The following is a 23,060-nucleotide window of genomic DNA, read 5'->3' as shown; positions in this document are numbered from 1 at the left end:
TTACGAGATAAACTTAAGACCTTGAATTTATTTCAATACGATAAAAATTTGAAACGCCTTAAATTTAACTTTTCTACACAAGGGGATAGGCCTGGTAAACTTCTGGCGAGGAGAGTAAAAGTCCAAACGGCTAGATCAAAAATTTAATACGTATCCCTTCCGAATGGTTGCAAGATATGTGACCCTCAAAAGATTGCACATTCCTTCACAAACTATTATTAGAATTTGAAAGATGACTCTTCTTTACCACACGTTTCGCCAGACTTAATTAAAGAATTCCTGTCTAAGATTAATCTCCCACATTTATCTGAGTCGCAATTAGGTAGCTTAAATGAACCAATTTCGGAGACTGAAATAAAAAGGGTAGTGAAGGGTTTAAAACCTAACAAAGCTCCGGGTCTAGACGGGCTCCCTAATGAGTACTTTAAAGTGTTTGACGATGTACTTCTCCCGTATATGAATACTACCTATAATGAGCTGGTGGCCAAGCAGTCCCCTCCATCGGAAATGCTTCAAGCGATTTTGATAACTCTCCCCAAGCCTGGCAAATCGACGGACAGACCAGAGAACTTTCGTCCAATTTCGCTGCTAAATAGTGATATAAAAATTTGTTCAAAAATACTTGCGATGCGAATCAATGATTGCTTGCCCTCCTTGATCTCCCTAGACCAGGTATGGTTTGTGAAGGGCCAAGCCAAAGATGGCACCAGACGATTATTGGACTTGATTCAGATGGCATACGATTCGTCAGAACCCACAATTGTCCTTTCTTTAGACGTGGAAAAGGCATTCGACCGGGTACACTGGTGTTTTATAGAAGCTGTTTTAGATAAATTTGGCTTTCATTCCTTTATTAAACAGGCAATTCTCTCACTTTACTCCAGTCCATCAGCTTTGGTGTATACGTCTGGGTTTTTGGCTAAACCTTTTTTTTTTTTTTATCAGCAATGACACTCGCCAGGGATGCCCTCTTTCTCCCCTAATTTTTTTACTTATGAATGGAACCCTTTGCGGAAATGATTAGAACATCGCAACATATTTCTGGTATTATCGCTGGGGGACGAGAACATAAAATTGGTCTCTATGCGGATGATGTGGTTCTTATTGGTCAGTCTCCTATGTCTTCCTTATCTGAAATAACTAGGATTATAGCCGGTTATTCTGAGAGGTCATATTATAAACTAAATATATCAAAATCCCTGTTGATGCCCATTAATATTCCTCCAATATTGAAACCGCTCCTTTCTAGCTTTAATTTTACATGGGCAGATAATGGCCTACCATATCTGGGTATAGTGTGAACTCCTCATCCATCCATGGCTATGAATACAAATTATACGGCACTCCTCTCCCAATTAACGACGGATTGTAACAGATTGGATAAGCTTTAATTGTCTTGATTGGCCAGGATTAATTTAGTAAAAATGTTACTTTTACCCAAATACTTATATTATTGTAGGACAATACCTTATTTAATATCGTCCTCGTTATTATCTCGATTACAGACTGTATTTATGAAATTCATTTGGAATAATGAGAGAGCGAGGGTAGCTAAACATCTTCTGTTTTAGAGGGTGAAATTTGTAGGATTGGGGGTTCCGAACTTAAAAGCGTATAATGTAGCGGCCATTATGGACCAGGTGCGATCAAGCTGGATTTCCCCTGAACAGACTTTATGGTCTCAATTAGAAGATGCGATGTTTCCCACATTATTAATGAAGCATTTTATGGTAGCTACGTATCTAGGTGCTAACACTCCACCTATGCCTTTGCGGTCAATGTCGGACTCTTTGCAGGTTTGGAAACGGTATCTTCTGTAAAGAAAGTTGGATTCATGTGCCAATGACTCAAATTCCGACTCAAGTTATTGCACTCTTTCTCCCTCATATTTCGATTAAACCATGGCTAGACGCTGGTCTTGAGTGGTTTTCTGATTTTTTTGAGGGACATACATTTAAATCTTTTGAGAATCTTGCTACTACCTATAACATCTCTTCTCAATATTTTTTTCAGTACCTTCAGTTGCGGCACTTAATGCAGTCCTTAACATTCCTATCATCACCAAATAGTCTTGGTGCATTTCATAAATTCATGTGGGCTTAGCCAGGATATGGAAAAGGTCTGACATGTAGCTATGACCTTATTCTTAAGATGGGGAGTGGTGGGAAGGCAGTTTATATGACAAAGTGGGAGGGAGAATTGGGGACTTCCTTTTCAATTGAGCAATGGATTAAAGCCTCTACGTGGTCATCCAAACTGTCTAAGTGTGTGAATCATATAGAATTAATGAAGAAAGTTCATCTCAGATGGTACCTCACTCCTTCTAGATTGATGCACATTTTTCATGGGTCTTCTAGAACGTGTTGGAAGGGGTGCGGACTCACAGGTTCTCTGTTACATATGTGGTGGTCTTGCCCCATTATTGCTTCCTTATGGAAAGATACATTTACTCTGATTTCAGAATTATCAGATTCACAGGTTAATATCAATCCTCCTCTGGAAATTCTAGACATTTCGGTTGAGGATATTTCTCCTGCCATGAGATTGATTACACACCATATTCTAAATTGCTACTAGATTGGTTATAGCTCAGTCCTGGAAGTCTCCGGTTCCTCCCTGTATATCTGAAGTTATTAGGAGGGTGACTATGCAATGTCATTACTCTCAAATGTTCATAGACATCATCGTACTTTGGTGTCATGGGAAAGGTGGTTACAGTCAAAATATTTCAAGTGAAGTAGCATGGTTACGCTCTTTACATGTAATATTGACAGAGCTCGAAATGTTTAGAGATCTTTACATTCTTGTTATTTTTTTGGGAAAACTCAAATAAAAATCTATTGTATTCAAAAAAAAAAAAAAGAAAATCACCTATTGTTTAAAGCAAGTTTTTATATTGAAAATATTTAATAACTTGGTGTTTATTTTATGTGTCATTATCAATATTTAAAAAATAATCCTAAAATTTAGCCGTTTTCACGCTGGCCACTGAGCCTCATAATAGACTGATCCTTCCTGCTCTGTAGAGATCACTTCTGAGCAGTCATCTCATTATCATCACAGGCAGGATTACACTGACAGGTAAGGCTTCGTTCACATCTGCGTCAGGACTCCATTCATAGATTCAGTCGGACCTTTCAGTCAGGGGAACCCATGAACGGTATCCAAACTGAAACCATAGGTTTTCCATTTGCATCACCATTGATTTCAATGGTGACAGATGCGGTGAAAATGATTTTCGTTTGTCACCGTTGTGCAAGGGTTCCATCATTTTGACAGAATAGCGCAGTAGACTCAGACGGACCGTCGGAACGGAGCCCTGACGCAGATGTGAACGAAGCCTTAATGCGGTTAAAAGCAGCGCAGGATGGCTGCCCCCATAATCATCATGTATAGAAAATAGAATTAAAAAAAATATATCTTTTTTACGAACTGGTTTTAAATTAGAAAAAAAAATAAAAAAAATAGAGAGGATAAATTTCCTTTAACATTTAGGCTGACTTGCACCGTGCGGGTCCCGTTTTCATGGATCTCCATAGACTTGAGTCTATTAAGGGATCCGTGAAAATGGAAGAAAATAGGACATGTTCTATTTTTCAACGGACCGTTCACACACAGTCTGTTGAATCAAGGCCGTGTGAACGGCCCATTGAAACACATGTGTCCGTGTGACGGCCGTTGTGTTAACGACCATCACACGGACATATACTACGGTAATCTGAATTCGGCCTCAGTTTGGGCTTTCCTACTGTCCCTTGATTTAATCCATTTTTCGTTTTGGAAAGACATAGGTGGATGGTAATATGGCAAGTGACCTACTGTGACTGATCCAGACCCCCCGAGAACTAAGTGAACTTGCAACCCCTGCCGTTATTTTGACCATACACTTATATAAATTTAACCGGGGGGTGTATTCCCATTTTTAAGGCAAGGTCCCACATGATTGCCGTTTTGTTGAGAGTAGGGTGTGGTTTATGGAGAGAGGTAACTTCATGTTTTAGCCAGTTCTTTGTACAATCTATTCGACAGTGTCCAAGATACTGATAAAGCTGTATGCGCAGGAGTATGATAAGCATGGGCAAGAGAACGGTGCTCACTGTAACCTGGGTATAATCTGAAACCCCTTACCTTGGGCACCAGTAGAGCATGCCCCCTGCCCCCCCCCCCCAGTTACTCATTAGGCAGCTGTAAGTGGATATTAAATGAACAGCCAGAAATGTATTGCCTAGTCTGCATAATTTAGATATTTTTCCTTCCCTCTGTAAAAAATGCTACTTCAGTAGGAAATCTCTTCCTGGTGTGATAAAAGAGCTGTGTTCTCTAAATTAATCAGATTGTCTTCACTTTACTGCTCCTCCCTTTCACTTAAACAATAGAATCAGAAGCTGCAGCTGCATCCCCCACCTGCACCCTCTGTCTTCTATTTACTAGATGGATTTACATTTTTCTTTACGGGACAATTGTGCTCCAGGCTCCTTAAAGTCAATGCACACCTTGTGTGTGAGCGGTTCGTGATTGCGGACAGCCAGCATATGACACTCCTCGGGCCGTCCGCACCGTAATCACGGACCGTGAACATGGCTACGGTCGTGTGAGGAAGCCAAAGAATTTGCCAGTTTGTCGCGTTAGGTAGTAGTAATGGCATCAAAACTTGGGCTTCCCACAGCCATTGGGAGCCTATTGCTAAGATATGCCACCAATGTTTGATCAGCGGGGGTCCAACCCCAAGAACGCCGGCTGATCACTAGAATGAAGTGGCACTAGGAAAGGAAAACTTTGTGCCACAGCTTTATCCTGGTGACCCCATGGACTTCCATTACAGTCATTTAGTCGAACGATGGACGGGGGTCACAACAGGATATGTCACCAATGTGTGTGGTGAGCCAACTCCAAAAAAGTATAGCAAAAAAAGCAGCAAACATTTAGTTGATGGGAAATCTAGATTTAATGAGAGTAGTTAAAAGTATCTTGGGAATAAACAGATACAAGGGCAAAGGTTAAAAAAAGAGGGGTGGTTGGAGGGCAGTTGTACCTTCCAACATGACAATGGAATGGAGAACAATATTCCATAGACATTCCACATATTAAACTAGGAATGAAGCTTAATGTCATATGAGCTGGCCCAATAACTGGGATACAGCCATTACATCATAACAAGTCCATACCGGCATTCATTATATTCACTGCTCGTTGTCAACAGCATGGCCAACACATCTTCATCACATGGGGTCACATGGGCTCAGGAGAATTCTCTTTTTCCTTTTATTGTGAGATTTTCTTTCCAGTTCCTCACCATTTATTGCACTCATCCATGGCAGTAAAAAGTCCCCTTAGGCTGGATTTTCATGATCATCCTGGAATCAACTTTAATCTCTAGTAAAACCAATTGGTCTCTAAGATCTTTGTTCTGGAAATAGGTCAAATAAAATAAGAATAATAAGATTAAATAGAAGCCCCCCCCCCCCCCCCCTCAAGTCTGCTATAGAGTTCTTAAAACTTTCTTCAACTTTTTCTCAAATCTTCAAGTGGGACAATCTGTAAATAAATTATATATATATATATATATATATATATATATATATATATTGGGTACTCATATTGGTCTGGCTGATATGCAATATCGCCACCTATCTAGCTAATTTACCCAAAGTAGAGCCCCTTGATATAGGAGGTGGCAGCAAGGATCAATCAATTCCTGTGTGAGAAAGAATATAATTCACAGTGTCAAAATGGGGGTTCCCTGTCCTACTGGGTAATGGGCGCACACAGGACATATAGTGAATAAGGTCTGATAGGTTATAGGCGAATTAACTCATAAGAAATACGGTAGATCCTAGTGGCTCCAAAGTCACCTCCAAGTGGGGTTCTTTTCTGCTGGATTTTGGGGCCCTTTCTTGTGTCAGAACATCGACCCACTCGAGGATCCTTCGGTACTCTAGTGGACAAGTCTGACCCTGAACTTAAATCTATTATGGGTGAGCCTATCTCCATTATACCGATCATGGACTCTTAAACTAACCTTCTCTATTAGTAGTATTAGAAACTGGAGCAGCACAGTACGATTCCAGTATAGCAACATTACACCCACAGAAGCAACATTCCTCCACTATTCCAGGTCGGGATCTGCTGCGGACCGAACCAGGTCTACCTGAAAAAGAAAAAATATAACACGGAACAATGGATGTGCGTCCCCAATTATTTTTCATGGCATCCGTTTTTAAGTAGCACGGAGGCAAAAGCTTCCTTTAAAAAGACTGGAATCTATGACTATAATAAAATCACGATACACACATTAGTATTGCAGTATATTGTGCAAGCGATCCAACAGTCACTGGTTCAGATCCCCTGGTGGGACGAATATAAAGAAAAGTGGAAAACAGTTAAATAAGGATTTTGATATATGTCCAAAAAAAAAAAATATTAAAAAGTTCTAAAAACCTTCCTTTTCCAATTTTTTCTCTAAAGTAATGTAAAAATATAACATAATTGGTATCGCCGCGTCCATGAAAGACAGAATTATTACTATGTAACAATGTTTTTTGGTCACCTTGGGAAAAAAAAAAAAAAAAAAAAAAGGGAATAAGAAGTAATTAAGAAAGTTAATAAAGAAAAAAAGTTATGGCTCTCAGACTATGGCAAAACAAAACACTTTTTTTGGGAAATTAGTTTGTTTTTTTGTAGAAGTAATAAAAGAATAAAGTTATGCGAAAAAGAAGAAAAAGAAGAAAAAGAAGAAAAAGAAAATCGCTGTTTTTTTCCTATTCCATCCCTCCCAAAAAATGTCCCAGTACATTATATGGTACAATAAACAGTGGCATGAAAAACTACAACTTGTCCCATGAAAACAAGCCCTCATACGGCTTCATCGATCGGAAAAAAAAGTTATGGATGGTGGGGAGGAAAAACAATAAAAAAAAAAAAAAAAAAATGGCTGTGGCGGCAATGGGTTAAGCACCGTATGGTGGCATTGTGTGGCACCGTACAGTATCTTGTTTTTGCAGTGTATGGTAATAGGGGCACTGTATATTATGGTTATTTGTTCACTGTATGACAGTAAACCAGCGGGCAGGTGGAGGTACCGCACAGGGTATGATCCTCAGTAAGGCCGGCCCTAGGTTCAGGCGAACACGGCTCCTGGTTTTCAGACGTTTTTGTAGCAACTCGCGTTTTTTCGTGGCGTATTTTATGGCCGTTATCGGAGCTGTTTTTTCAATGGAGTCAATGAAAAACGACTCCAAAAAACGTACGAAGAAGTGACATGCGCTTTTTTCGCGAGCGTCTTTCTACGCGCCGTATTTTGACAGCGACACGTAAAATTACACCTCGTGGGAACAGGACGTCGTAAAACCCATTGCAAGCAATGGGCAGATGTTTGTAGACGTATTAGGGGATTTTTTTCAGGCGTAATTCGAGTCGTAAAACGCCCAAATTACGTCTGAAAACACTGCGTGTGAACATACCCTTAATTTGGAGCTTCTTTTGAGGCGTTTTCATAGTGTACAATGGAAAATCAGCTCCAAAAACGCCTCAAGAAGGGACATGCTAGTTTACGTTGAAAATATACAGATCCCACAGTTCATGGTCTCTCTAGCTTCCATAGATAAGCATCAGGGTGCAGACTCCATAAAATCAAATCAAAGTAGATCATTATAAAGCCATACATACTGACGTGGAAGCCTCTGGTACCACAGATGAATTGAAGCATGTCCACCAGTTCTGAGCCACAGAGCATCTCCCTAGAGCGAAGCCTCGAGCAACGAGCGTTGGCGACTCCCACGTACAGAGCAAACACCAGGGACAGACAAAGTATTGCCTGACTGATAGTGAGCGGTGCGGCCTTCTAGGAAAGGTGAAAAAAAGTCAGTGTTATAGGTAAACATATCGAGGCAAAGGTTATCCAATAAATACTCACATTGTCACACAGTGCCACATTTTCTTCATCGTGTCCGACACATTCGCCCCATTTGCCATTGTTTACTGGTGATTGTGTATAAAGTCTCATGTTTAAAAAAATATTTTCGATGAACAAAAATTGTAAAAAATTTGTTTGCTCAACCTTTTTTCTCTGCATCTCACTCCCATCATGCCTCAATATGGACCACTTGAACTCAATATCGCCCCCTGCTGAGTAATATACGTTATTAAACCTGCCAAAAGGAGTGAAGGGAATGGACAACTGCTCTGGACACGTTCCTGGCTCAAAAAAAAGGGTTTGTCTCTTGAAGTTCTTGGTCCGAAAACTTATGATGAATAGGTTTTCTCCAACAATACTGCCATAGCTGCGGAATTACCAAAAATGCAGCATGCTCTGGTTGTGCCATTTTTTTCTGTAATTTTTCCCATAGGCTTCTCTCTAGGACTTCAAAGACACTAGAAGAAAAGCATTTACAAAATGCCCCTAAAAAAATCGTTTTGTTAAAAGAGTCTACCAACAATAAACTGCAATATCTGGGGGGAACCCGACAGCAAGTGTTCAATTTTCCTGCAGCGCCACCACTGAGGGAATGTAGTATTACACAATTCTCACTGAAATCAATGGGCTTTCCATGTAATATATGGATAGGACTGGTTCTGCAGAGACATTGTTACACCTATAGGTGTTATATAATGATTTTCCTACAGATTAAAGGGGTTGTCCAGTCCCTAAAAATTGATGGCCTATCCCCAAGATATGTGATCGGTCGGGGGTCAGACTCCCGGGAACCTCGTTGATCAGCGGTTTTAAAGGGGCCGCAGCGCTCGTAGGATCGCTGCTTCACCTTCATTCCTTATCTGCTCGTACGGTGAATTGCTGACACACTTGTGAAGGGGAGAAGGCTGTAATACTGGGAACCGCCACTACAAGCGTGTCGGCAATTCACAGTACCAGCAGTAGAAGAAATGAAGGGGAAGCGATGATCGTACGAGCGCTGTGGCCCAATTAAAACAGCTGATTGGCGGGGGTCCCGGGAGTCTGACTCTGACCGATCAAATTTTGACGGCCTATCCTGAGGATAGGCCATCAATTTTTAGGGACTGGACTATCCCTTTAATAAAAACATACCAGAAATATAAACATCTCTTGTATTTATGGAGCATACATGTTGTCTTCCGTCTGGTTAATCCCTCACTAAAAACAAAAGTACTGAAAAATACGGCATTGTTGCCAGCAACCGCAATGCACATGTGATATCCAACGCCAATCAACAATCTGCATCTCAGTCTCTAGACAAATATTGAAATGTTTGTTTGGCTGTGTGAGGAGTGGGGGGTTATGGGTGCACAGCTGTTCATAGGTAGAGCAGACAAGATAATGGATCCTCAAGCATGAAAAAAAAAAAAAAAGAAGAAGTTGGCTGACAGACCAAACAAACATTGTGTAATGACGGGGGTGGGGAGACAGACAGGTGAGCCCTAATCTACCCGCCACTCAGTCCCTGCCTACTTGCAACGACCCGCCCTAGGCGACGGGGTACAACTGGGCGACGGTCCCTACGCTCAATAAGTGCACGACAGACAAACAGACAAGGGTACACAGAGCTAGGGGGAGAAAGGGGCAGTTGCCCACAGCAACACCGTGAGCAACAAGAGAAGTGAACAAGCCGAGTCAAACCAGGAGAGTACGAGGTGCCAAACGCAGAGCAGGAGAGTAGTCAGCAAGCCGGGGTCAATATGAAGCAAGGACAATGGTACAAGAAGCTGCAGCAGGGCCAGGAAACCAAACGAGAAGAATCACAAGCAAGGAGGAACAGGAAAGGCAGGTATAAATAGACAGAGTGCGGGAGCTAGCTCCGTCTGGCCAGGCTGTGATAGGTTCCCCCACTCCTAAGCCTGCCACCCTGAGTGGTGGAAGATGGAGTCAGTCTCACAGACATAGAAGCAGGTGCAGACTGATTATCTATGGGTGTTAACCCCGAAGCTGTGCCTGGCAGATCCTTTACACATTGGTGTATTCATTACTTTTTACTGAACAAAACAAGGCAGCTGTAACTCGTTGTAAACATGAGGCCGGGCATTCCTAGAACAGCAGGGTCTTAGGTTCAAAACGAAAACCATAACTCAAGTGATATATTAGTTGACCATGCAAATAATTATGAAAGGGGTGGTCCGGTCCAAAAAAATTGATGGCCTATCCTCAGGATAGGCCATCAATATCTGATCGGTCGGGGTCTGACTCAGACTCCCGACACGCCCACCGATTAGCTGCTTTGAAGGGGCCGCATCGCTCGAGTGCTGCTTCCCCTTCATTTCCTTTGCTGCTCACGCTGTGAATCGCAGACGCACTTGTAGCTTCTCACATTGAAGTGAATGGGAGAAAACTGGAAAACTGCAAACCGTAGCTACAAGTGTGTCAGCGATTCACAGCGTGAGCAGCAAAGGAAATGAAGGGGAAGCAGCGCTCGAAGGGCTGCAGCCCCTTTAAAACAGCTGATAGGCAGGGGTGCCGGGAGTCGGACCCTGACCGAACAGATATTGATGGCCTATCCTGAGGATAGGCCATCAATTTCTTTGGACTGGACCACCCCTTTAAAAAATAAATGTTTTGTTAACCCTTCAGCTGTAGACATGCTGTGGTGTTTTTGATCATGGTCAGTGGCGTAACTACCGCCGTAGCAGCCGTAGCGGCTGCTACAGGGCCCGCGGCATGAGGGGGCCCGTGTCGCCTGCCGGCATGGGCCCCCACCATGGCCGGAGGCTCCGCTAGCTGCCACTATAGCTGCTACAGCGCGACGCTACTTAACACTACATATATATATAAAAGAGTATCCGGCACACCAATATAGAAAAAAAGGTATTTTTTATTTTGTTTCTAATGCCAGTGGCAGAGTGCGACGTTTCGGTCTAGGTGACCTTCATCAGGCACTGAGCCGTGCTGGGCAACTGAATTGACGAGCGCTAGTGGTGCTGATAGCCGCTATCAGCACCACTAGCGCTCGTCAATTCAGTTGCCCAGCACGGCTCAGTGCCTGATGAAGGTCACCTAGACCGAAACGTCGCACTCTGCCACTGGCATTAGAAACAAAATAAAAAATACCTTTTTTTCTATATTGGTGTGCCGGATACTCTTTTATATTTATGTTTGGGTTGGGCCCCTATCCGTGCAAAACCTCACCCTTCCACGTATCTGGTGCTATCTGAACCTTTACGCTACTTAACACTACGGCAGAGCAGGGAGGTATCTCCCCGCTCTGCCATTAAACAAAAGACATGTATCCCCTATCCACAGGATATCCACAGGACAGGGGATACATGTGTGATCGCTGGAATTGATAGGGAGAACGTCGGACTGAAAGTCCCCTGAAGTTCTCCATCACAAACCTCGGACTTCCGGGGTCTGTGTCGGCAGCTCCGTAGAAATTAATGGAGCGCCGGTCGCGCTTGTGCGCATGCGTGACCAGCGCTCCTTACATTTTTATTGAGCTGCGCAGACGCCGGATGTCAGAGGTTAGTCATGAAGAACTTGGGGGGACTTTCGGTCCGACGTTCTCCCTATCGCTGCTAGCGATCACACATGTATCCCCTATCCTGTGGATAGGGGATACATGTCTTTTGTAGGACACACTGTAGGTCGCATTTTTTGGGGGTTTGGGGGGGCTGTATGGCGCTCTCTACAGAGGGGGCTGTATGGCGCTCTCTACAGAGGGGGCTGTAAAAAAGGCACTATCTACAAGGGAGGTTGTGTGACACCCAGGGGAGGGGGGCCCCAGTCAAAAGTTTGCTATGGGGTCCAGTCTTTCCTAGTTACGCCCCTGATCATGGTCTTCTTTTAGCTAATACATAGATGACTGGTCATTCTCCATCTGGTATGGTGCAGAATTCATGGTTCTCTAAATAATGGGAAGTTGTCAAGGTCCCGAAGCAGGGAAGTCTTCCCACAACATCCATTTCCTCTACCATGACTATTGGTGCGATGTTCTTCCTATGGAATCCTATATATTTGCTTCACACTAAGAATAATGAGATCCATGTTGTCCAAAGAGTCCACTTTTGAATTACCACTCAATAAAATGTTATATAAGATGTCTTGATGATCATCCACAATTTTTTTTGGGGAGATAAGCATTTAGGTCACTTCCAGATAGCAGTAGTTTCCAAGTTGCTGTTCTCCCATGAAAAACACTAATCTTAGGGGTGTATGCACATGCGGCGGATCTTGTTGCGCTATCTTCTGAGACTGAAAATCAGTTTCATTCATCTGAATGGGGTTGTTTCTGCAGCAGGTGAATGTATTTCTTAAAGTTCCATTTAGATGAATGGAACCGATTTTCAGTAGCAGAAATATCTGCAACAAAAAGTGAGGAACAGATGAACGAGAGTTTGTCAACAGGATCAGACTACACAGAATGTGTTTGTAGTCTGTTACCATGGAGACATATAGGTCTTCATAAGAGATGTATGTACAGTATTTTGGTAGATGTGTGTGGGGCTACAAAATAAAGCTCATCAGGCTTGACCTAATGTATTTGCTGACAAGAATTCTATGGGGAACGACATGAAGAGCTTCTGATTATCATAAGTACCCAGTAATACAGACAGATATTTTATGACATATTGGAATATCTAAGACACACCTCAAGGAGAAAAGAAAAGGATTGGACTGACTACATACCAATGGCACATAAGGGAACATAACTACGGCCATATTTCAGTAAGAAATCTGCCCCTCTACTTTACATAGAACACAACTGTCCATTAGTATTGCAATAGGACATTTTTATAAAGAATATACTAATAGGAGTATAATAATAATGGGAAATTTTACTTTACTCAACAAGGAGGGATATATTCAATTTTTAAGCAGTGGTGGAAGGCGGAAGAAGTTTAAGGCCATGTTCAGACGTGGCAGAATTTTTCCGCTGCAAATGTTGGTGCAGATTCGGGGGAATTGCGCAACGAATCTGGAACCAATATTTGCATATTTGACAGGTAATTAAGACGTAGCGGATATCACAGCGGACTTACCACAGATTTCAGTTTTTGCATTGCAAAGGCTGAAATCCGCAGTGAAATTCCGATGCTATGGAATGTGGTTTTCTTAGTCTTTGGAATGTTGTGTTCTGAAGTATGTAGAGGTTACTGATGAAATCACCCAAAAAGTACTCAGAACATGATTATTTAGGGATGCTAGAAACAGAGGATGGGCTGTGACAACCATATAGTATTTCTGTTGAAAAAAAAATGTTTGTCCATCAGAGGATCCTCTAGTACTCTCTAATGAACTAGTCAGACACTGGCTACTACTACCACTGTTCACACTTCCATCACAGCTGTACAACTGTTAGGCTGGGTTCCCACGGGTTGGATATGCTGCAAATCCAATCTATAACCTGCAGCAAATCCCGAAAAAGCGCACCAAATTGTGGAGCAGTTTTTCGGTTGGAATCTCCACTGCAGAAACTAGTGCTTAAAAAATAAAAAAATCTATACTTCCCCCGGCCATTGTCATGGTGATTCATCCCTTTGTTATCTGTGCAGTCCAGCCTCCTGGGATGATGCTGCAGCCCATGTGACCGCTGCAGCCTGTGATTGGCTGCAGCAGTCACATGGGATGAAACATCATCCCAGGAGGCCGGACTGCACAGAGAACAAAAGAAAGAGTCGGTATGACAACGGCCGGGGGAAGAATTAGCTTTTTTTTTTTTTATTTTTTTTTTTTATTATTTTACACAAAAAAATATATTTTTTCCTTATTTGCGATTTTTGTGGCGGAATCGCAGCGTTTCAGCCGCAAAAGTTGCAACACTTGGCTACTTGATGCAGGTTTTACATCCCCATTGAACTCAATGAAGATAACTCATGACAGAAGATAAACGAATCCTCAGCATAAATTGACATGCTACGGATTTAAATTCCTAACCGCAGGTCAATTTATGAATGTTTTCTGCAGCGTGTGGTTTGTTCAAATCTCATCCACTTTGCTACTACTGTAAAAGTTGCGGAATTTCCGCACAGAATTCCTTAAATGCCCCGAAAAACGGCTGAAAATAAAAGGGGCTGAACGCTTCCAAACATCTGCCCATTGATTGCAACGGGAAAAGCTGCGTTTTGTTCCCACGGGTTGTTTTTTTACACGACCAATTGTAAAGACGGCGCGTAAGAAAAACACCCTGTAAAAAAGAAGTGCATGTCACTTTTTGAGCCGTTTTTCATTGTCTCAATAGAAAAACGGATCCAAAAACGGCCGTAAAAAAGACATCAAGAAACGCTTGATATATAAAAAACAGCTGTAAATCAGAGGCTGTTTTCCCTTGAAAACAGCGCCGTATTTTCCAGCCGTTTTTAGTCTAGCGTGTGAACATACCCGGTTGGGTTCCCACAGTGCAGATTTGCTGCAGATTTTGTCTGCATTTTGTAAGCTAAAGCCAGAATTGGATCCAGGAGAACCGATCTATAAGGCCTCATGCACACGGCCGCTAATGACGGTTCCGTGAATCACGGACCACACACACGGATGGCTTCCGTGTGCAGTCCGTTGTTTCATGGACCAAATCAATGCAAAGGCCGAGACTGTTCCGTTAAAAACGGGCAGGAGTAGGACCTGAACTACTTCTTATGGAACGGCCGCACGGTTCCGTTAAAACAACGGAAGTGTGCATGGCCCCATTTTACATGAATGTGTCAGGGTGCTATCCGTTAAAAAAACGGATAGCACCCTGGTGAAAAAAAAACTGAAGTGGGCATGAGGCCTAAGGCTACGTTCACACATGGCTGAATTTTTCCGCTGCAAATGTTGGTGCAGATTCAGGGCAATTACGTAACGAATCTGCACCAACATTTGCATATTTAAAGAGGCTCTGTCACCAGATTTTGCAACCCCTATCTGCTATTGCAGCAGATCGGCGCTGCAATGTAGATTACAAGTTATGACCATTTTTGTAATTATGCAAATGAGGCTTGCAAAAGTCCAAGTGGGCGTGTATTATGTGCGTACATCGGGGCGTTTTTAATACTTTTACTAGCTGGGCGCTCTGATGAGAAGTAACATCCTCTTCTCTTCAGAACGCCCAGCTTCTGACAGTGCAGATCTGTGACGTCACTCACAGGTCCTGCATCGTGACGGCCACATCGGCACCAGAGGCTACAGTTGATTCTGCATCAGCGTTTGCAGGTAAGATCGACTTACCTGCAAACGCTGATGCTGCTGCAGAATCAACTGTAGCCTCTGCTGCCGATGTGGCCGTCACGATGCAGGACCTGTGAGTGACGTCACAGATCTGCACTGTCAGAAGCTGGGCGTTCTGAAGAGAAGAGGATGTTACTTCTCATCAGAGCGCCCAGCTAGTAAAAGTATTAAAAACGCCCCGATGTACGCACATAATACACGCCCACTTGGACTTTTGCAAGCCTCATTTGCATAATTACAAAAATGGTCATAACTTGTAATCTACATTGCAGCGCCGATCTGCTGCAATAGCAGATAGGGGTTGCAAAATCTGGTGACAGAGCCTCTTTAACAAGCAATTCAGACGTTGCAGATATCACAGCGGACTTACAAGATTTCTTTTTTTGCATTCCAAAGGCTGAAATCCGCAGTGAAATTCCGCTGTTTCTCCGCAACATAATGAGCATGCTGCGGAGGGGGAAATTCTGCACCGCAGCCTAACTTCCGCACAGTTATTTTCCGCAACGTCTGAACTAAGTTTCCTAAAAATGTATAAAAACGGCTGCTGCAGAATTCCACTGCGGACTGTAATCAGCGGAATTCAACAGCAATTCCGCCACGTCTGAACGTGGCCCAAGGTCTTTCTTTATATATTTCTTCTGATTAGGTTCCAATCCTGGATATGGCTTAAAAAATACATGCAAAATCTGCAGCAAATCTGCACTGTTGGGAACCAAGCCTAGAACAAAATCTGCCTCAAAATTTGATTTTGACCTGCCTGAACTTTCTTGCCGTGTTCTCGCAGCGATTTTCTGCCTTCGGCATCATTTACACGAGCGTAATATATGCGCGTGCTTTTCACGCGTGTCGTACGCAGCTATATTAGGCTATGGGGCAGTGCAGACAGTCCGTGAGTTTTGCGCAGCGTGAGTCCGTTGCGTAAAACTCATGACATGTTCTATATTTCCCCGTTTTTCGCGCATCACGCACGCATTGAAGTCAATGGGTGCGTGAAAACCACACACGGCACACGGACACACTTCCGTGCGAACTGCGTGATTCGCGCAACGGCTGTCAAACTCTGAATGTAAACAGAAAAGCACCACGTGCTGTTTACAAACATCCAAACGGAGTGTCATAATGATGGCGGCTGCGCGAAAAGCACGCAGCCGCGCATCATACACTGATGACACACGGAGCTGTTAAGTGCTTTTTGCGCACGCAAAAAACGCAGACGCTCGTGTAAATCAGGCCTCACATTGGTTTCAGAGGTAGGTCAGAGGCGGAATCGTGGCAAGAAAGGACATGACGCTCCCCCCCCCCCCCCCGCTAGCAGCTGAAAGCTGCTCGGGGGAAAAAAAGCACCTCCGCCCCGCATAGACATCAATGGGAGGTGGTTTCGGCCCCTTTTTTGTCGCTAATTATGATGCAGTTTACGCGTAGAAAAACTCAGTGTGAACTGGCCCCAAGGCCTCATTTACACGAGCGTGTGCGTTTTGCGCACGCAAAAATCGCGGCTTTTGCCTGCGCAAAAGGCACTTAACAGCTCCGTGTGTCAGCCCTGTATGATGCGCGGCTGCGTGCTTTGCGCGCAGCCGCCATCATGATGACACTCTGTTTGGATGTTTGTCAACAGAAAAGCACATGGTGCTTTTCTGTTTGCAAACATACTTTTGACTGCTGTTGCGCGAATCACGCGCGTCCCACGGAAGTGCTTCCGTGTGGTGCGCGTGATTTTCACGCACCCATTGACTTCAATGGGTGCGTGATGCGCGAACAACGCAGAAATATAGGACATGTCGTGAGTTTTTTTCAGCGTACTCACGCTGAGCAAAACTCACGGACTGTCTGCACGGCCCCATAGACTAACATAGGTCCGTGCGACGCGCGTGAAAAGCACGCGCGTCGCACGCACGTATATCACGCTCGTGTAAACGAGGCCTTAGGGTGCAGTCACGTGCTGCAGATTTTTTTTAAAAAAATTCTCAGACTAAAAATCAGTTCCATTCCTCAGAATGGAGTGGTTTCTGCAGCAGGTGGATGGATTTCTGCAAGATGCATTCAGATGGAACGGATTTTCAGTTGCAGAATTTTTTTTTTACAACAGCCTCAGTACTAGGTCTTCCCGTATTGCTGCCACCACGTCAAGAAAAAAAACCCTGCCACTGCCATGTACCATCACTACTACCACTGAAACATCTGTGGCCACTACTACTACAAGTACTACTACTGCATCCCGTCTGGGATTTCAGCTATAGCCGGCCGCGGACTGTCGTCCGCATTTGCGGGCTGTGCTCCCATTATAAAGTATGGGAGCACGGTCCGTAAAATAAAAAAAAATAAAAATGGGACACGTCCTATTGTTTACAGAAGCTTTCTACAGCCCGGACACCTTCCCGTAAATATACGCAAAGGTGACCGTCAGCCAGAGAAGTGAATGGGTCCATAATTACGCATGAAATCCACGGTCGTGTGCATGGGGCCCCTAAAACATTAGATTTTTGCTGGTGGATTCAAAGGTCTGATTTTAGAGAAAGCAAGGAATGGACAGGCTGGATCCTTCCTATCCAATACGATTACTGAACTAAAGATAAGAGAGTCACCAGAGATGCCTGGTAGCTGCTTATCTCCCCTGCTCCATATTATATATTTATCATGCATGATAATGGGGGGGGGGGGGAATATAAAAAATAAAAAATAATTCGACCAATTCAATTGTGAGTAATTACAAAAAGTCTCTTGCCAGGTTTTTTTTTTTCTCAACTTTTTTAGGATTTACTGCTTTTAGTGTCAGACAGTGATTGGGGACACAATTATTCCACATCTACCCCCCGATATTGACTGTACAGCTAGTGCGGGGTTCTCAGTGCGATGCCTTTAACTGATCTAATTTAGAAAATTGCACGTTGCACTGTTTGCATACGGATACAAGACAATTGGTAAATATTAACTTCACGTTATAGTTGAATGTTGGCATTCCATGATATTTATTTCTGTAAAGTGGGAACAGCAGGCGAATGTGGCAACGCTCGGCTTTATAGAACGTAACCTTGTGTTCAATGTGGGTAATAAATGTATGAAATGTAAGCCCCGCTACCGTGCACGAATCACGGTATCGGCGCTGTGAAATTAGTGTTGCTAGGTTACGGATGTCTTTATGTTATGTAGCATTTTTGGCATTCTATGCGCTCTATTTAAAAAAAAATAAAAAATATTTTATCAGGAGTGTGATTGGGCACAGAAAATCATTCCGCTCCTTATTTATGAAGCAAATGTGAAAAAAATATATATATGGAGCAACAGTAAAGAACGTGTGTACCTATTTATTACACGATTTCGCTAACTAAAAAGCACCACCTACATCATCTATAATTTTTTTTAAATTCTCATTGACGCTGCAGGGTTTATATGCAGCCATTTTAACACATTCAGATTTGCTTTTTTTTTTTAGGTTTGGAGTTTTTGTGACAATTTTTCTTCGAATAAAATTTCAATTTGGGAAAATTGCAATGTTACAAAAAAAACAAAACTATTTTGATGTGTTTTTGACTAGAAAGAATTGTAGGAAAATTTCTTATACCATTTCTTTAAAATACACGTTCACCTTCAAGCATTATAAAAATATAAACTACATTACAAGATAAGTAAAGCAAAGTGTGCACAAAATCATCTTAGGAGTTACGTATGAACTGTGGTCTAAAACTGCAGTCAAAGTTCTGCTGGATTTCCTGTAGAAACAGTCAGCAAGCCTGTTGTCAGAAACCCTCCTAACAGCTGAGCTTTTAGGCTGGGTTCCCACAGTGCAGATTTGATGCAGATTTTGCATGAATTTTGTAAGTCAAAACCAGAATTGGATCCAGGAGAGGAGACCTATAAGACCTTCCTTTATAGATTTCTGTTTAGTTTCCATTCCTGGTTTTGGCTTCGAAAATACATAAAACCTCTGCAGTAAATCTGCACTGTGGGAACCCAGCCTTATAATGCAGCAAGAGAGTTCGATTTTTCAACATAAAGATAGTATAAGACGATACTTCTATTCCATAAGGCAAATCATGAAAGAAAGCTCTGTATAGACATGGAATCAGTAAAGAATGCTGGGAGATTTCTGCTCTGAAGCCTGCAGAATTGTGAATGCAGCTCTGCAAAGTAATACAGACAGTAACTCAGGATCACTACAAGATAAGTAATGCAATGCATCTACAGTCACACAAATGTTATATTCATTCATCAATTCCATATGTAAACTGTAAAAAAAAAATGTATTCCGAATAAAATGTTATTTAAAGCGCACACATATCTGCCTGTCAAACCCGCTGCTTTGGCTACAGGTTTCTTTTCCATTTTAAAACAATTAAAGTTCCAAAGCATTGAATAATACGAAAACAAATGGGAAAAAAGAAGAAAATGCAAGTTGTGTAACTACAACTCCCAGCATGCAGCCGTTCAGGGCATGCTGGGAGCTGTATCTTCTGATAGGGCATGGTCAGACGTTGCGGAATTCCTCTCCGCAGGACACTTTTTTCCCTTTGGTAAGTTAGTTTAGACGTTGCGAAAAACAGTGCAGAATTTAGGCTGCGGTGCAGAATGAGGGTATGTTCACACGGCATATTTTCGGACGTTTTTTTGGGCCGTAAACGCCCGGAAAAAAATCGGAAGCAGAACTGACAGAGCGTTTTTGGGACATTTTTGGAGCCGTTTTTCATTGACTATCGGAAAAACCTCCAAAAACGGCCGTAAAAACCCCTGTGAAAAACGCTTAAAAACTGTCTGAAAATCAGGAGCTATTTTCGCTTGAAAACAGCTCCGAATTTGGAGACATTTTGGAGTTCGCGTGTGAACATACCCTTTAGGCTATGTTCACACACTTAACAAAAAACGGCTGTAAATCACTGAGCGGTTTTCAAGGGAAGACAGCCTCTGTTTTTCAGCCATTTTTTATGCATCAGGCATTTTTGCTGCATTTTTTATGGCCGTTTTTTGGAGCTGTTTTTCTATTGACCCAAAATAACGCCCCGTCGGAACGGAATGCAGTTTTTCCCATTGAAATCAATGGGCAGATGTTTGGAGGCGTTCAGCCTCCGTACTTTTAGTCATTTTTTGGGGCGTTTACGGCCCGAAAAATGACTGAAAATAGGCCGTGTGTACATACCCTCACATTCCGCAGCATGCACAGTCTGTTGCTGAGAAGCAGCGGATTTTCAACAATGCAAAGGCTGAAATCTGCGTCACGTCTGAACCAAACTGTCAAATATGCAAACTTTACGGCAGATTCGTTGCGTAATTGCCGTGAATTTGCGGCAAAATCTGCAGCGGAAAATTTCTGCCATCTCTGAACAAGACCATTTTCTACTAGAGTCAAATAAAATTTCAACTAGATTTACGGACGGTCACCGTGACACAAAGTTCAAATAAGATCTCATATAAAATGGAATTCCATATAGCAATACAACAAATTGATGAATATGCGAAAAGAAAAGAAAAAAAATGTAAGCAGAATTTTTGATTTTTTCGTCTCATTCAGCAGGTAGAACTTTCCAAGCCGTCAGATTACAACGCAGTGCAGGTAGTTGACACAAATCATGTCAATTAACCCTGCCAATGCCAACAGTGCTTAGAGAGTAGAGGTTAAACATGTTCAGCGTTTCGTTTTTTGACCCTATATAAATAGGCGACTGCCATGAGTCTTCTCTGCAACAACCAGAATCAGCGGAATGGCTTAGCAAGCAAACAGGGTTAAAGGTCAGCGAAGAGGAGGACTAAGAAATGGGAAGTAAAATGGAGTTACCTTTCTCGTCAGCGGTGGCTTTTTTTGTTTTTTGCAGTCTTGGAGATACATGACTGTCAGTGGTCTGTATTATCGACCCTATGTAGGCATGCAAAGGTTTTAACAGCTCCCAGGGCTGCTGACAGGACTTTGCACTGTGGGATCTCTCAGGCCATGTAACAGCCAGTTCTGATGTCCAGGAGCTGTTTGTCTGGGAGAGAGACAAGTCCATGAGACAGAGAGGGGAACTCGGCAATATATGGATTTGAAAGGTGGAGGAGGTTCCTTAGTAGCTGTCCAGCTGGGAGAGAGGGGGGGAGGGTATTCCTAAACCTAAAGTTCAGTGTATAACCCAAATATTGCCTTCTCCTCCCTTCCCCGGTGACTCTCTCGTAAGGGCACGTTCAGACGTGGCGGAATTCTGCAGACACTGTCCGCATCAATGTCGCACATAATCCGCGTTGCAGATTCCGTTGCGGATTTGGCTAAAATGTTAAGTAAAATGCTGCGGATTCGTCGGTGCTGATTCAGGTGCGGATCACACCCTGCTCTCTTTCATACATTCCATCCCAGTCTGGGTATAGACCTCGACACACATAGGTCCAGCCAGAATGATGAAATATTCTGTTCGGGAAAGCAATCCGCAACGCAACACACATAACATCTGCGGATTTCATTGCGTCATTTTGAAACTCCATTGAAGTCAATGGAGAAATTCCGCAACAAGTCCGCAATAGACAGTGTATGCTGCGGACAGAAAATTCCGAAACCGCAGCCTATGATCTGCACGAAGATAACTAAAAAGGTGTGGAAACCAATAGACAAACTGCCTGCTGCGGATTTCCACAGCAATTCCGCCACGTGTGAACATGCCCTTAGTCTTCTATCCAATGGAAGACAGAGTGACGATGAGAATCAGTAATGGTCAAAGATTTAGTAGACACTGGTGTTAATATATGAATGTATACTGCTTTATCTATACATACATTGAGTCAAAAATCAAAAAACATGATATTTGTATTTGAGATGGTGGATTACAACATGGCGGAGGGGTAGGGTAGTAGGCGTTATAGGAACACCCATTGGTCTTATTCATAATGAGATCCATACAACCCTATAGGCTCACCCTATTTATCATGTCACAGCTGTAATATTTGTAGACCTTGCCCTTTAATAACATGATATGAGGTCTACATCATATAATTCCTTGTTTTTCATAACCAGAGCCCTACTATATAATGAGATACCGTACACAGAAATATTACATGAGTGGGAGCATATGATCCGAAGGGTTAATGTGACATTGTGTCTAGAGCCCCAAAGCCAAATGTTCCTAATGGAATTATTATTTTATATATATATATATATATATATATATATATATATATATAAAAGCCGTCGTTTATATAATATCTCTTTTTGTAAGATCTCATGGATTATACTTTGATATTCCAGGTGAAATTGGAGGTTGATCCGGTTGTGTATATATGGGCCCATGTCAATAGCGATATTCTCAACACGAACAAAATGTCTGCCAGGCTAAAAGAAGAATCCATTCAAGAGACGACCAGCCATGACCCTCTCCGTACTTTTTAAGACTGGAGCACAAGATTGTATTTAAAGTCTGTATGGCATTCTGATTTTTTTTTTTGCTTAACAAGCAAGTTGACAACCCATTTCATGGGGCCTTAAGGTGATATTACCCAATGTGGGCCGTGTATACAAGCGCCGATCAACTAGACAGCTTGTTGATCGGCGCTCGTTTGCTCCTTTCAGAAGGTGCTATGTATGGGGACGAGCGCCTGTAACTCCAATCACTCGTCCCCATACATTATTATCATGTCGGCAGCACATCTCCCTGTTTACACAGGGAGATGTGCTGCCGACAGCAATAATAATTTCGGCATTTAAAACGATACGATCAGCCGATGAACGAGCTGATCGTTCTGTGAACGCTCGTTTGCCCAATAAGTGGCCGGTGTAAAAGGGCCCTTTACCCTGAAACCGTCTAGTCAGTGCTAACCGTGTCAGACTGTGAAAGGACACAGCCTACTGACAAGGAGACTGGTTATGCCATTGCTCATACGTTTCTAGTAGGAATAAGGTTATGTTCACACTGGCTTTTTTCAGCCGTTTTTTTACGCCTCATCTTCCAAAAACAGTACGTAAAAAGATGCCCGCGAAAAAGAAGTGCATGTCACTTCTTGGGCCGTT

The 23,060-nt window shown here is 42.7% G+C and overlaps 1 protein-coding gene across 2 annotated transcripts; it reads right to left on the bottom strand.

The window, feature by feature from the left end:
• Positions 1–4,921: 4,921 nt before the first annotated feature.
• Positions 4,922–21,073, bottom strand: LOC142661547 (insulin-like growth factor 3.L). Of its 2 annotated transcripts, none has more exons than XM_075838963.1 (4): positions 20,868–21,073; positions 7,666–7,840; positions 6,020–6,148; positions 4,922–5,407 (listed from the first exon to the last, which is right to left on the bottom strand). In XM_075838963.1, exons 1-4 carry the CDS (start codon positions 20,916–20,918, stop codon positions 5,394–5,396), a joined length of 369 nt encoding a protein of 122 aa, XP_075695078.1. In that variant the 5' UTR covers positions 20,919–21,073; the 3' UTR covers positions 4,922–5,393. The 2 variants fall into 2 exon arrangements, with proteins under 2 accessions (XP_075695078.1, XP_075695079.1); XM_075838964.1 differs by having other exon boundaries at positions 7,666–7,837.
• Between the last annotated feature and the right edge of the window lie 1,987 nt (positions 21,074–23,060).

Source organism: Rhinoderma darwinii, chromosome 10 (assembly GCF_050947455.1).
Source record: "Rhinoderma darwinii isolate aRhiDar2 chromosome 10, aRhiDar2.hap1, whole genome shotgun sequence".
NCBI lineage: Eukaryota > Metazoa > Chordata > Amphibia > Anura > Rhinodermatidae > Rhinoderma > Rhinoderma darwinii.
Note: the sequence above shows the minus strand (reverse complement) of the source record. Positions and strands in the feature narration are given on the sequence as shown.

What these genes read in the sequence shown, in the direction of transcription:
- LOC142661547 (XM_075838963.1), bottom strand. Translation starts at nt 20,918, where the DNA reads ATGTATCTCCAAGACTGCAAAAAACAAAAAAAGCCACCGCTGACGAGA. An exon ending in AGCCACCGCTGACGAGAAAG is followed by an intron (nt 7,841 to 20,867) that starts GTAACTCCATTT and finishes CACCTTTCCTAG; the next exon opens with AAGGCCGCACCGCTCACTAT. An exon ending in TACCAGAGGCTTCCACGTCA is followed by an intron (nt 6,149 to 7,665) that starts GTATGTATGGCT and finishes TTTCTTTTTCAG; the next exon opens with GTAGACCTGGTTCGGTCCGC.